Below are 14,532 nucleotides of genomic sequence, written 5' to 3'. Positions count from 1 at the left end.
GAATGCTCATTTGACAGAAGTTGGAAAGGTCAAAAGGAATCAACAGAGACTGAGTGGGAGCAGTCCCTGAAGTGGGAGGGACATCCAGCAGAATGCGTCCTAGAAGCAAGGGATTGGTAGTAATCAGTTGTAACTCAACCATGTAAATTTCTCTTAAATGCTGTTTCTCAAATGGCTTACATTTAATTTCCTATTCATTTGACTTCTGGTTATAGCTTATTTACAGATTCTAAGTAGAACATCCTTTTGCATTCAGGAATTAGAGAACTGGAATTATAAGGGTGTTACAAGAAGTAGAATTTATAGATTGTACTTGTTTTATTGAAAAAAAAACCCAAACCAAACTTGTTTATTTAACTGAATTATTCCAGCAAACATTACATGATCTCATAGTATTTTAAACTTTACTGCTAAAGAGTTATGCTCTGAAGGGAATATTCATGAAACTTAAGAGTCAAGATTCAACTTCAGCTCTGGTGCCCCAAATCCATATTGTTTCAATAGTGTTTCTTTTGGGAGAAAATGAAGTTTTTATATTTATTACTGTAGTCAACACCTGACTTAGGAACTGCTAATAAACAGTTCTTTCAGAAAAATTAGTGGGTGGTGGATCTCTATTCCTTTCCCTTTTCCAGTCAGTGCTTTAAAAAGAAAAAAGATCCAAGTCTGTTTTTAGGCCTAGAATCCCTTGATCATGGTTAACTTTGATTTTATCTACCCCCTGAATATCTTTGAAGCTGTTTCTTGTCACTACGTTTTCCTTCTGTGAAAACCTCCTCCTTTATCTCCCAACTTTGTCCCATCCACCATCTTCCCTTCCCCATCCCCAAATAAAATTTATGATTACAAGGCATCAGTAGTTTTATTGGTGGGTGAGAATTGTGTTCTTATAAAAGTACTTTTGAATAATTGAAATTCTTTGAATGTTGGGTACATTCATAGGTCTTCATTTAAGAGATTTTTTCCCCCGTCATATATTCATTCATTTAAGAAATAAATACTAAATGTGTACAATGTGCTAGGTATGTGCTAGGTACTTAGGTATAGTGGTTTACAGGAATTTCATGTGCTCATTGAGTTTATAGTCTAGCAAGGCAAACAAGTATAATACAAATTGAAGTAAATTAGGCCTGTATTATTTGGTGTAGCCAATTAACCTGGCATATAACACTCAACAAACTGTTTCTGCTTTATCACTGTCCCTAAAAGTTATTACTTTTAGAAAAATCTGACTTCAGACCATTAACTTAGGGGACATTTGCTTCATATGTTACAGACTGCCTTATATAAAATTGTTGATTGAAAACCAGAAAGGCCTTATTGCAGGTGGTAATTTGGGGAGTGCAGGTTGTAGTATCTGGTTGTCTTGGTTTGAATCCTGGTTCTATTGCTTATTAATTAGTTGGGCATCTTTGGGCAGTTTCTTAAACTTAGGCTTGTTAAAGTGCTTGACAACATTGCTGTGAAGTATTTCTTGGAAGTTACTTGTCAGACAGTGCCATGAACACTATATGAGCTTAGTTAATGGTAATGCTTGTAGTTCTTATGTGTTGTTTTAGTTTTTAAACATATGTTTCTGTATGTCTTTTCATGTAAACTTAGGGAAAGAGAACAACCACCACGTTTTGCTCAGCCTGGGACATTTGAATTTGAGTATGCATCTCGATGGAAGGCTCTGGATGAAATGGAGAAGCAGCAGCGTGAGCAGGTTGACAGAAACATCCGAGAAGCCAAAGAGAAACTGGAGGCGGAGATGGAAGCCGCCCGGCATGAGCACCAGCTGATGCTCATGCGGCAAGGTACGTTTCTCATTGATAACCGTTACTATTGAAGTAGCTAGTTAAGAGTTTCAAGACAGTTCAAACTCAAAATACTAGAAACAAAATTTTTGCTCTTCTGAGAGAACTTCCTTATGAAAAAATAAATTATTAAAAAAGCTGACTATTTAAGATTCTTACTACGTGTCAAAAGATTACAGATGGATGTTCCTTGGCGGAGATGAAAAAGATTCAGGTTTGCTGATGGATATGGGAATTTAGGAAGACTAAATTCTTAGTATTTGGCAAGAACACTTTAAACACTTGAGACAGAGCTAACTGAATTTTTTTGTGTGTGATTTTTTGTTGTTAACTGACTTTTTAAGAGCCCTCATAACAGGTGTTACGCATAACATACATTTATTAATATTTACTGGTCAGATACTTAATGTGACAAGCTGCTTAAGTATATATCAGAAACTTCCTTTTTCCCAGCCTTGTTTCTAGGTTTCTTATTATGCCTGCTTATATTCTCTTTCCTCTTTGTTCTTTTCTGTTAATTCTCCATGTAATTTTTTCTGATTCTTCCTATCACTTTTCCATTTTCCATAATTTTTATTTTTTTTTTCCTTAAAATTTTTTTTTTGGCTGTGCTGTGCAGTTTGCAGGATCTTAGCTTCCTGACCAGGGATTGAACCTGTGCTCATGGAATAGAAGTGTGCAGTCCTAACCACTGAACCACCAGGGAATTGCCCAGAATTTTGCGTTTCTTTAAAGCGTCTAATTGCTTTCTATTTTGCTTTTAAATTTTTTGCCTTTTTTTTTTAAATTTAATGTTTCATTAAACCTTTATCTCCCCTGGAGGAGGAAATGGCAACCTACACCAGTATGCTTGCCTGGGAAATCCCATGGACAGAGGAGCCTGGTGGGCTATAGTCCACGGGATCACAAAAGAGCTGGACACGACTTAATGACTGCAACAATAACAACAGAACCTTTATCTACCTTCTCTTGGCTGCCCGTCAGAGATGAAGGTGCTACAGATAGCTGCCTGGTTTCTATGGCAACCTTCTTTCTTTTTTATATATATAAATTGTTTTTATTCTTTATGAATTTTACTGACTCAACTAGTCTTTTTTTTTCTGTACAGCATTTCGGATCTTAGTTCCCTGACCAGGGATTGAACCTGTGCACCCTGCGTTGAGAGCACAGAGTCTCAACCACTGGACCACCAGGGAAGTTGGCAGAGGCTTTCTTATTGGACTTTATGTCATCTAATCTTGCCTTCCTCTAAACTAGTATTTGTACTAGAGCCAGTATTTTCTTTTATTTATGTATTTATTTTAATTGGAGGCTAATTACTTTACAGTATTGTAGTGGTTTTTGCCATACATTGACATGAATCAGCCATTTGCTCAGCATTCATCTGCAAATCTTTATATGGTAGATTCTCATTTTCTTTAGTATAAAATCCATGTTAGCTTTTTTTAGCCTGTTCATTACATGTTTTGGAGAAGGAAATGGCAACCCACTCCAGTATTCTGGTCTGGAGAATTCCATGGACCCCATTCCATGGGGTCGCAAAGAGTTGGACATGACTGAGTGACCAACACAATTAGTACATGTTTTTGAAGCAGTTTCAGTCAAGTCACTGAATAACTGCTTGTGCCAAGTAAGTTAAAATCCAGCTCAGCAAACGACAGAAACTAGTCAGATATTTTTGGTTTCTTTGGTACCCTAAACCTAATGTTTCTGTAAAGTCACTCTTTTTCTAATAAAATTTAACTCATTCATACAATATACTAGTATGTTTAAAGATATACGGTAAGTCCTCTCAATAGGAATCTTCAAGTTGCAAGCTTCCAAAGATGTGTGTTCCATCAGCATCAAGCGTGAGTGAAATTGCAGCTTGCCCTGTTTCCTATTGCTGATGACTCCTCAGCTCTACCATCTCCCATCTTCTCTCCCTCCTCCAGTCAGTAACTCTTCTTGCCTGTTATTTTTAATATTCGTTATTTTATTTATATTTATAATCTTTTACAAAAATACTTCCTTTTGGTTGTGTTGTGTCTTGCTGCATGTAGGCTTTCTCTAGTGTCGGTGAGCAGGGGCTGCTCTTTGTTCTGGTGTGTGGGCTTCTCATTGTGTTGGCTTCTCTAGTTGTGCATCATGGGCTCCAGGGCACACAGGCTTTAGTAGTTGTGGCTCACAGGCGCTCATTAGTTGTGGCTAGTGGGTTCTAGGCTGAGAAGTTGTGGTGCAAGCGCTTAGTTGCTCCATGGCATGTGGTATCTTCTTGGAGTGGGGTTTGAACAGCTGTGTCCACTGCATTGGCAGGTGGATTCTTTACCACTGGACAACCAGGGAAGCCTCCTGGATTATTATTATTATTTTTTTTTTTAAGAAAAATTCCTGTGTTATTTACTGGATTAAAGGATAAAAAACACCTCAGATTACATATTTTTTGGGTAATACTTTCGTCCAGAAGTACATTATCATGGCAGTATACAAATATATTTAACTTCTTGTGAAATTTCAGAAACTTTGGGTATTAGCAACTTAAAAGGAATTAATTGGAAGATACAAAATGTTGTTTTAAGTTGATCGTGCTCCTGCTTCGTATTAGATAGTCTGCTTATCAGATAATTTGATTGTCAGATCCTTTGAGCTAATTTTTGTACCCTGTTGTGATGAGGAAGCATGATCTGAGAGGGCAAAGCAGCTTTCTTAACAGGTGATCCAGTTTTCAGGAAATATTCATGCTCTTTTCTTAACTCCTTTTCATAGAAGAAAATATAGTACATATTTTTACATTTATTGCTATATATGTTGCTGTTTTAAGAGCAGCAAACCTAGAAAACCAGTAATAAAATTGTTACAGGATACACTGTATTGACTTTCTTAGTTAATGGTAGTAAGATATTTCCCATGTTTTGTCTTATTGAAGCATTTCCCCTTAGGAATATAAATAGACTGTATATTTTTAGTCTTTACCAGTCTAACCAGCTATAGAAATTATATGACAATTATGGGCTCTCAATGTTGGTTGGACAATGAAGTCATCTAGGGAGCTTCAAAAAAGAAAAAACTCGTAGCTGGTTCACATCCCAGGAGATTTTGGTTTAATTAATCTGTGGTTAAAAGGCACTTGAGCAGTTCTAATGAGCTAGTAAGGTTGACAGTTAATGGTAAAAATGTTTGAAGATCATTGTTGTCATGTTTTTTAGATAGCTAAATGTTTTTTTCAACTAGCATGTTATCTGAATCACCTGGTTCCTGGTGCATATACCAAAGCAGACTTTCCTTGAGCAGAGTCCCCCAATTTTTTTTTTAAATTTTTGTTTTTTTAGTTTCTCAGTTGAGACTGAACATCCAGGTCTGGGATGTGGCATTTTGGGAGGAGCTTTGGAATACTGAGATATCATGCCTGGATGACTAGAGCCTTATAATCTGTCTGGATCTTTTTTTGTGCACATAATTAATTCATAATTCAATCTTTTTTAACCTTCAGGGAGGATAATATTACCTTTTTATAATTATGATGCCTATGTTGTTATAGTTAAGATGTTAGAGTTATTTGCCTGTGGGATTTTAACTTGAACCGTTAGTATTATAAGAATTCTGAATATAGTATTTTATTAAGAAATGTTTAAGATAATTTATGTTCATTTTAGAAATTTGAGATAACATGGTTATAGAAAAAAGAAAGCCAATAATTGTTATATGGAGTACTTATATATATTTTAAAATATTTTTATTAGTGCATGCATGCATGTATAATTTGGTAGGATAGTACAAAGATATTTTAACACTTGGGAAGTTTATCCACTGCTTCTCAAATGGGCATCTTTCATTGCGTTGCTTCACTCTGAAAGCCTTGTTCTTGATATGTGACATGGGTTGGTGACAGTGGGAATGCTCGTCCTGTTTAAAGTGGGCTTGTTCACATCAGTGTTCAGCCCTTTTTCCCCTTTCAGGAACTGTCCCCTCTTTTTTTCATGTGATGCTGATTTGATGCAGGAGGAAACGTGCTGATAGTGTTGAGAGGGATGTTTTGGGGTTTTATGCTGTGTCCTATCCCATTTTTCCTACTGTTTCTGGTCTGATGCTAAATGTGCCCTCTGCTGATGTTTCCCAAGGCATCATTTTGGGCTTCAAGCTTGCTGCTGAAAAAAATTGTAATTTGCTCAAAACTGTATAAATGAAAATGTAGCTATTGTTCATTCTATTTTTAGTATGTTCCAGACCCTGTGTTAAAGCAGTTACTACCTATTTTAATTTTTTAGCATAAGGGTAGATTTTATTTTCTTCATATACCTGAAGAAATAGGCCCAGAAATGATATCTGGTTCATTACACAGCTTATAATCTTTCATTGTAGAATGATGCAATAAGACTTTAAAAAGAGAAGCTAGGTGCATGAGTATAAATAAGTTACTACATATATTGCCAGTCGTGGAGAACCTGTATGCTTATAGATGTAAAAATACAGAAGAAGAAGCTAAAAATATTAATCTGTAGTCAATATTTTGTAGATTTAATGAGGCGTCAAGAGGAACTCAGACGTTTGGAAGAACTCAGAAACCAAGAGCTACAAAAACGAAAGCAAATACAGCTGAGGTAAAGAACATCATTATAATGTATATGTGAATATATGTAGCTTTTATTGCATATGTTATTAATAAAACTCCAGTGTCTGTTATTGACAAGTTGTATTTAATATTAATAACAGAATTGTCCATTTTTTACTACAGTTACGGGATTACTAACAATCTCCCATAATTCATTATTCTATTAATATGATTCTAGCCAGTTGTGGACACTTCACAGACACTGTGAACTTAGAGGGCTAGGCATTATTTCATATAATTTACTGTAAAAATGGACTGTGATTTACTGAACTATTTTTCTATAGATGCATATATTTTGCATTCTTAGTTTTGATTTTTCCATGTGTTTAAGACCTGTCTGAATGCCATTATGCATTTTTGTTCTTCTGATAATTTATTTAAAAAAGATATCTGGCGGTGGAATTCACGGTAAAAATGGTATGAGCATCAGAGATCTCAGTGCATGATAGACAACTGTGACAGGCAACTTAAAATCTTTTAGGTTAAGAAAGGAAGTTTAAGGCAGTAGTTGATCCAGATGTGGAAAGAAAAAGTAACAATTTTTCTTGCATCTGCAAGATTTAATTGTAAAATATAAGATAAATATTACTCTTACATGTTTCAACAGTCTTAATTAGGAATTGTAAGCACGGCTATGATAGATTAAAGCAAACTTAAAATTTTGTTTTGAAAGTGCTGTTAAAGTACTGAGTGCTGTGATGGGAAGTAAGGTGATCATGGGAAATAAAAGAAAGTGAAAAACTGTTAATGAGTTTGAAGTGTCCTCAGGGTCTGGAGGTAGATAGTAGTTCATATAGTATATTTTTTCCAACTTTGTACCTGATGATATCAATGTATGTGTGTTTCTGTATTAGGACTACTCTGATTTTACTCTAACCTACTTACTCTCAATTTATAGTACTTGGCAGGCAGCATCAGCATCTTAGCCTCAGTACTGTTGAGTCATAAGCTGACTCACCTGTGTTGTGATAAACCCTCCAGGTGACTCAGGCATTCTAAAGTTAGGAAACCACTGTTGTAAAAGAAACTCCCCAATTAACTCCTTTCCCGAGGGGCAGTTTTCAATGTCTTTCTTTTTTTTTTAAACAGTTTTTATTTATTTATTGATTGATTGCTACACTGGGGTCTTTGTTGCTGCCTTTGGGCTTTCTCAAGTTGCAGAGAGAAGAGGCTAGTTTCTAGTTGCGGTGCACGTTTTTCTCGTTGTTGTGCCTTTTCTTGTTGTGGGGCACAGGCTCTAGCGTGCGGGCTCAGTAGTTGTGGCACGTGGGCTCAGTTGCTCTGTGGCATGTGGAATCATTCCAAACCAGGGATTGAACCCGTGTGCCCTGCATTGGCAAGCAGATTCTTTACCACTAGGGATGTCCTCAGTTTCTTTCTTACTGCTTTTTACTGTTTTATGTAATTGTGTTTAAGTCTCTACTTGTCCAAATAAAAGGAAACCTCCTCTCTTCTAAAATAAACCTTTCTGAATCTAGCTTTCTCCTTTTACATTTATCCTTTACAGCTAGGCTTTTAAAATTAGTGCCCTATACTTATGCTGAAATAATAAGTAATTAAAAGTAAGCAGTGTGGGATGCAAACTATCATGTATAGAATAAACAAACAATAGGGTCCTACTGAATAGTGCAGGGAACTATATTCAGTATCCTGTGACAAACCATAATGAAAAAATATATAGAAGATATAGGTTTGCAATTCTGAAACTACTTTTTTCCCTTTTTGATCAAGACTTTATTGAAAATAATGTATATACTTTCTTAAATGAATAAATTAGGTAAATATGACCTGAGCTTTCTCATTGTTGGAGAAAGAAAGAAGGCAGAAAGGCTAAAATGAAAATGAATTCTGTCATGTTCAGTGGGGATCAGTATCAGTGTGAACTGAGTGCCGTTTTGTCTAGGGATACAAAAATACAGATGTGTGTATATATGTGGGTTCATATGTGTATATATATTTCCTAGCTCTGTCTACTCAGAAGCAGTGATGCCTTGGGAATAATGCCCAAATTTTTGTTTCTGAATACCATTCTCCAATAAAAGGAAACAGGGCTTTTTGGAAAAGTGGCTGATTCCAGTATTAAAAAGTCTAAGTTGACTGATGTTGTGCCAGAGTGAAGGGAAGTCCTTGAACTAAGCTCAGGCCTGTTGAAAGAACACAGGAGCTAAACTGAAGACGCTCCTAAAGGCCAAAGTTGGAACAATTTCAACAACAAAATAAGAAATGATAGGTTTTACATTTGTCAAATGATATTTACTGAGGTCAAATACCCATGAGTCTGTGCTGATAAAAGTAATTTAACAAATAAGTAAATAAATGGAGGAGAATGGACAGCTCTTCCTTAGTTGTTAGAAGTAGAATCCAAATAACAAATGGGAAAGGAACCTGAGAGAAAATTACCAAGGAATGAATACTGCAGTAATACAGGCATACTAAAGAGTTAGTATGGGTTTGGTTCCAGGCTACCACAATCAAGAGAATACCTCAATAAAGAGTCACCTTTATATTATACTGTAGTCTTTTAAGTGTGCAGTAGCATGATATCTTAAATATTATTATATTTTCAATATATTTCAATATTTTGAGATAATATTTTCAATAATATTAATATTTTATGGGTTTCCCTCTTGATCATATTACAACTAATTATTATTTAATAGTAATCCTTCACATACATATTGTATTTTTGTTGTTCCATGCTTGAATATACCTTTGGGGCAGAGGTTGGCAGACTTTTTCTGGGAAAGGGCTCCTTCTTAAATATTTTAGGCTTTCCAGGTCATATGGTCTCTGTCTCAACTATTTAACAGTGTTCTAACCCAGAGGTAGCCACAGTGAGTGAATGATTGTTCCAAAATTTACAAAAATAGGTGGTACATAGATACCTGCTCCCAGGAGATTTCCTCAGTGGGTTGATGCAGTGAGGGAGAGGGGGCTTGTGAAGGCTTCCTTCTGTACATAGTAGGATTTTTGTCTCCGCAGTGTGGTAATTTGCAATGGTTGGTACTAACTGCTTTGCCATTGGTGAATTCCAGGCTTTTTCTTTGTTCCATAATAGAGTACTGGTTTGAGCTTTTGGAGAAGGAAATGGCAACCCACTCCAGTATTCTTGCCTGGAGAATCCCATGGAGGGAGGAGCTTGGTGGGCTACAGTCCATGGGTTGCAGAGTCGGACATGACTGAGCGACTCCACTTTCACTTCACTTTGAGCTTTTGGAGGCTGGATTTTTTTTGACTGTAAGCATATAACTAGGATGCTGTTATTTTACTTTTTTTAAAATTTACCCTGGACAATTACCATTTCATTGGTTTGTTTGATTTATTAGAGGTTATAACAAAATAGAAGGAAGATAAATTTGATTAAGTCACTCATTATCAGAGACTGGCATAATGTATAAATACATGATACACATAAATGATTTTATTTTACCTGAAATAAGATATCTGGTTATGGCTTATATGTTACACTCTGAGGTTTTATTTACAAATCTCTTAGGCATGAGGAAGAGCACCGTCGTCGTGAAGAGGAAATGATCCGACACAGAGAACAGGAGGAGCTGAGGCGACAGCAGGAGGGCTTTAAGCCAAACTATATGGAAAATGTAAGTAAAGTACTAGTTAACTAAAGTGATTTTATATTGTCAGGTGGATGATGTATACTTAGAATTCTTTAGATACTGCCTTATATAGTACTGTATTTTCTAATCTTTCTGAATCATCATGTTTATGATAAACTAACAAGTCTCTTAACCTCTTACAGGTAGTAAACCAAAATTAGTTTCTGAAGATAATCATGCTCTATGAAATGGATATTAAATTTTGCTTCATTTCACTATTTTTTTAATTGCTGCTAAACTAGGAATCTTGATAAATCCTGTCATTGCCACTTGACTGATATTCACCATTAATTGATGTCAGTTCTTTAGTTTGGAAGATTTTAGATATATAGAAAAGTAGAGTAGTATATGCTTATTAGTCAGCCATAACAGTTATTAGTACTTGGCTGATCTTTTTCATCTTTAAGTAATCCTGAAATTTTTTGTATGAAAACCTTGACTTCATGTAATTTTATATGACTGTGGACCTATAAAAGATAAGGATTCTTAAAAAAAATTCTTTATCATACCTTACAAGTTGTCAGTTACTTAATATTAAGTAGTAAAAGCCCCAATTTGTCCAAGTCTTCAATCTTTTAAAAAAATAATTTGGTTTCTTCAAATAGGTTGATGAATCCATTATTTTTTAGTCTGTAGGTTTTCTTTTTTTGTTTTTGATTGTTTCCTTACTGTTTTTATTTTTAAAGAAACAGCCCCTCATAAAGAATATTTCACATCCTGGATTTTGTTGGTTATATCCTGGCAGTGATGTTCAACAAGTTTCTTTATGCCCGAGTTTCTTACAAACTGGAAGTTAGTTTTAGAGACTTTATCTGACTTAGGTTTTTGTTTTAGGGAGTCAAAATGGTAGGGTAAAAAAGGATACTTCAAATGTGTTATAACCCACAGGTTCTGAATGATAACAGAGTCTCGTTGTTCACCTTAGATGAATGACAGCTTAACAACTGACTCTAAAAAATACTTACCAATATTTTTTTCTCTGTTTTAAAGCCATGATTCTTAAGTAAGTTTCTGAGGCTAAACGTATTAATTGAAATCACCGGTGCCTTTTTTTTCCTGACTGTCTCTGTCCCTGAAAAATTTTAAAGCTTTTTAAATTAAAATGAATAGAGCAAAGTAAATCCTAAGTAGAATGGTAATCAAGAACTTCTTATTTTGCCTTCCATCAAGTAAATATCCTTTGAATGAAAATTACATTTTCATTTAAATTCAGTTAGAAAATTTTTTGTTATTTATAATCACACTAAAAGTTAATAGATTTTTAAATCCCATTACCAAATTAGTTGAGTAAATTTTTTGAGCATTGTTTTTTTTTTTTTTTTTTTTTTAATAGTAATTTCTAGCTTTATTGCAATACTCTTTTCCTCCTGGGTACATAATACTTACATAGTGACATTTTAAAATTGTGGTCTTCTTTTTCACTGTTAAATTTTAATGTAAATTTGTTGGATTTATCAATGTGAGAATATTTTACAGTGGTAAAACAATGTGGAATTTAAAAATTTTCCCAAATGCGTATATTTTGAAAAGTAGTAAAGTGTTTTAATCTTAAAATATAGAAGTACATGTGATACATTTCTTAGAGAATTTTTATTTCATTCCATTGATAACTAGGAAATTCTTCCTAGTTCTTCTGTGTACCTCAGTATATCACTTTCTAAAGTGCTTGTCTATAGTTAAGCTGGTGGGATTAGCTTTCTTAATATTTTTCTGGCGTAAACTTTATGTCCTTGGAGCAAATATGTAGCTGTGTCTAATGATTTAAGTCATTTAGGGACCAGAAAGAAATGATTACTATGTTCTGTTAAACTTAAGTTGGCTACATCGAAAGCTTGATTACAAACTCTGATTCTTTGAAATTTCACAGTTTTTAAAAATGTACATCAATATTTTTTAATATGTCCAAGTGGTAGGCATAATTAATGAAGGACAGATAGTTTTGACTTCTAATGCAAAAACTATTTAGAAATCTTGCTACAGTTTAAAGTTGAAATCCTGCAAATACTTAAAACATTGGAATGTTTCAAATTTATTTTAATGGTGGGTAAGATGTAATAGCCAGGGAACTTTGAGAATAAATAAATTAGATATTTAAAAGTATGGCAGGTTTAGTGGAATTTCAGAAGTAGCTCATTTATTGTTTCACAAGATTATGCTGTCAGAAAAGTTAGATGATTAAATATTTTAACATAGAGTTTTAAATAGTTACCAAAAGAATGTTTTACATATTTGAAGCATCATAAGATTAATTTGGGTGGAGTAAAGGTCTGCAAAGGAAGCCTGGAACCTCCACCCATTTTTATACCACCCTACCATAAAGCTGAGAATGGTGTTTACATTTTTAAAGTGTTGATAGATAAGAAAAAAAAAAAGACTACTAAACAGTACTTGTGACCATTAAAACTTAAAAGGCTTACTCTTTGACTCTTTACAGAAAAAGTTTACTGAACAGTGGGCTGGAGTTGGTGATTTTTTTTTTAATTAATAGTCATGTTAGACCGCAAAGTTAGTATGTTCTTACTTATTTGGAAAGGAATCATTTAAAATAGTATGTAGCAATGATATTTAATATGTAGAGGAAAATATAGTCTTCATTCTATTTTCAGGTTTTTCTGAGATAAGAAACTATGAATAGACAAATTTTTCATCATTTTGGTCTCAGTTTTATTTGGTTCCTAGCTTCATAATGCTTGTCAGTGTAAACTAATCAGGCACTAAAGAAATATTAACAAAAGCTCTTTACTGGTGTTAAGTGGTTTGTGTTAATAGAAAAACATCGAGGCCATTGTTGCATCAGTTATTCTTCATTTATTTTCAAAACTGTCTCTGGAAAAATTTGTTGAACAATTTTAATGTTTGTTTTTGTTTTTAAAAGCTTTGAAATTAGGCCCTCTTATGTGCTTCTCTTATTTCCCTGTTCAGTGTAAAGGGAGGAATCACATGGTAAGTGTTCAGCTTGCCTGAGTAATAAAAGTCATGTAGGTTTACTTGGTTTGTTTTAAGATGCCACCTCTCACTTCTTTCTAGTATTCCTATTAGGAATATTCCAACACAACAAATAGTAGCTGCTTTGGAGTATTAAAAAAACACTTATTTTGTCTTGAATAGTATATATTTTTTAATGTATCAAAAGACCTATTATATTTGATCACGTTTTTCTTTGTTAGCTTTCAAATTGATCATAATATTATAACATACATAGGAATATATTTTTAAGAGTTTCAAGAATATGTCAACTCTTCATCAATTAGAAGCTGTCATTTTAATTTCATACCTTATTTCTCCTTAGAGGAAGTCATGCTTTTTGATAATAAATTTGTAATTATAAATTAAACATGTTATTTTTCAGTCCTGCAGTATAATATTTTTTTGACTCCTGTATATATTTTTATGCTGTTCCTTAATTTCATTTAGGTTTGTTTTTACTGCAGTATAATGGGACCATTTTCTAGACAGACCAGTTTCTAGGTTGAAATTTTCTACTTATCACAATTTTACAGCTTTGAACACAGAAGTTATTCAGTTAACAGTAAGACTTTGTGAATCTGTCTTTATGATTGTCTTTTTTTTTTTAATATTAGGTTGTTTTATTGCTTGTAGATTCAGTAGTTTAAAATTTAAGTACTGCTATGTATGTACCAGTCTTTATTTGTGGATACAGCTTGGATTGGAGTAAAGAGGAAATTTTAATTAGAATATTTTAAAAATGCAGTTTGCTGGAGTAAACTTTCTTGGAAAAATGATGATGTCATAAAACTTGTAAATATCTTTCTGGCTTTAGTAGTGGTATCATGTAGTTATAAAATACTTCGACTTGGAGAATTGGATCAGTGCTTAGATTGGATGCTGCTGCTGCTGCTGCTGCTGCTGTGTCGCTTCAGTTGTGTCTGACTCTGTGCGACCCCATAGACGGCAGCCCACCAGGCTCCCCCGTCCCTGGGATTCTCCAGGCAAGAACACTGGAATGGGTTGCCATTTCCTTCTCCAATGCATAAAAGTGAAAGTGAAGCTGTTCAGTCGTGCCTACTCTTAGCGACCCCATGGACTGCAGCCTACCAGGCTCCTCCGCCCATGGGATTTTCCAGGCAAGAGTACTGGAGTGGGTTGCCATTGCCTTCTCCGAGATTGGATGCTACTTTGTTTTAAAACTTAAGTAGTTTCTTTGGCTGGCATGGTCAAATACTAATGTTTGGGTTTTAGTAAAGAAAAGAATAGCCCTTCATATCTGTTTCATATATATATATATATATGTAATTTTTATTCCTTTTTGAGTAGGTGAGAATAGCCCTGTAGAATTGAACACATGCATAAAACCCTGAATGTTTATTACATGCCAAGGCAGTAATTTGACCCTCGTTCCTTAGTCAGAGGTGTCCATTGTAGCTCTTGGGATTGGACAGCAAGGCCACAAGCAGTGAGGGGATGCAGCCCAGCTAAGAGAGAGAGGCCTCTTCTTGGTAGTATTTCTGATCATGCATAATAAGGAATCAGGGAGCTTTTAAAACAGGTGGGTGCTCAGGTCTCCATC

At 34.6% G+C, this 14,532-nt stretch overlaps 1 protein-coding gene across 1 annotated transcript in view; it reads left to right on the top strand.

The window, feature by feature from the left end:
* The window catches only part of PSPC1 (paraspeckle component 1), a 49,312-nt gene that overhangs the window by 15,411 nt on the left and 19,369 nt on the right, over positions 1-14,532 (top strand). The window contains exons 4-6 of the mRNA XM_018056523.1: positions 1,603-1,799; positions 6,292-6,376; positions 9,884-9,989. Coding sequence (XP_017912012.1) covers positions 1,603-1,799; positions 6,292-6,376; positions 9,884-9,989 — 388 coding nt within the window. The remainder of the gene's footprint in view (positions 1-1,602; positions 1,800-6,291; positions 6,377-9,883; positions 9,990-14,532) is intronic.

This window comes from Capra hircus, chromosome 12 (assembly GCF_001704415.2).
Source record: "Capra hircus breed San Clemente chromosome 12, ASM170441v1, whole genome shotgun sequence".
NCBI classification, from domain to species: Eukaryota; Metazoa; Chordata; class Mammalia; order Artiodactyla; family Bovidae; genus Capra; species Capra hircus.
This window is presented reverse-complemented; position numbering and strand designations above follow the sequence as displayed.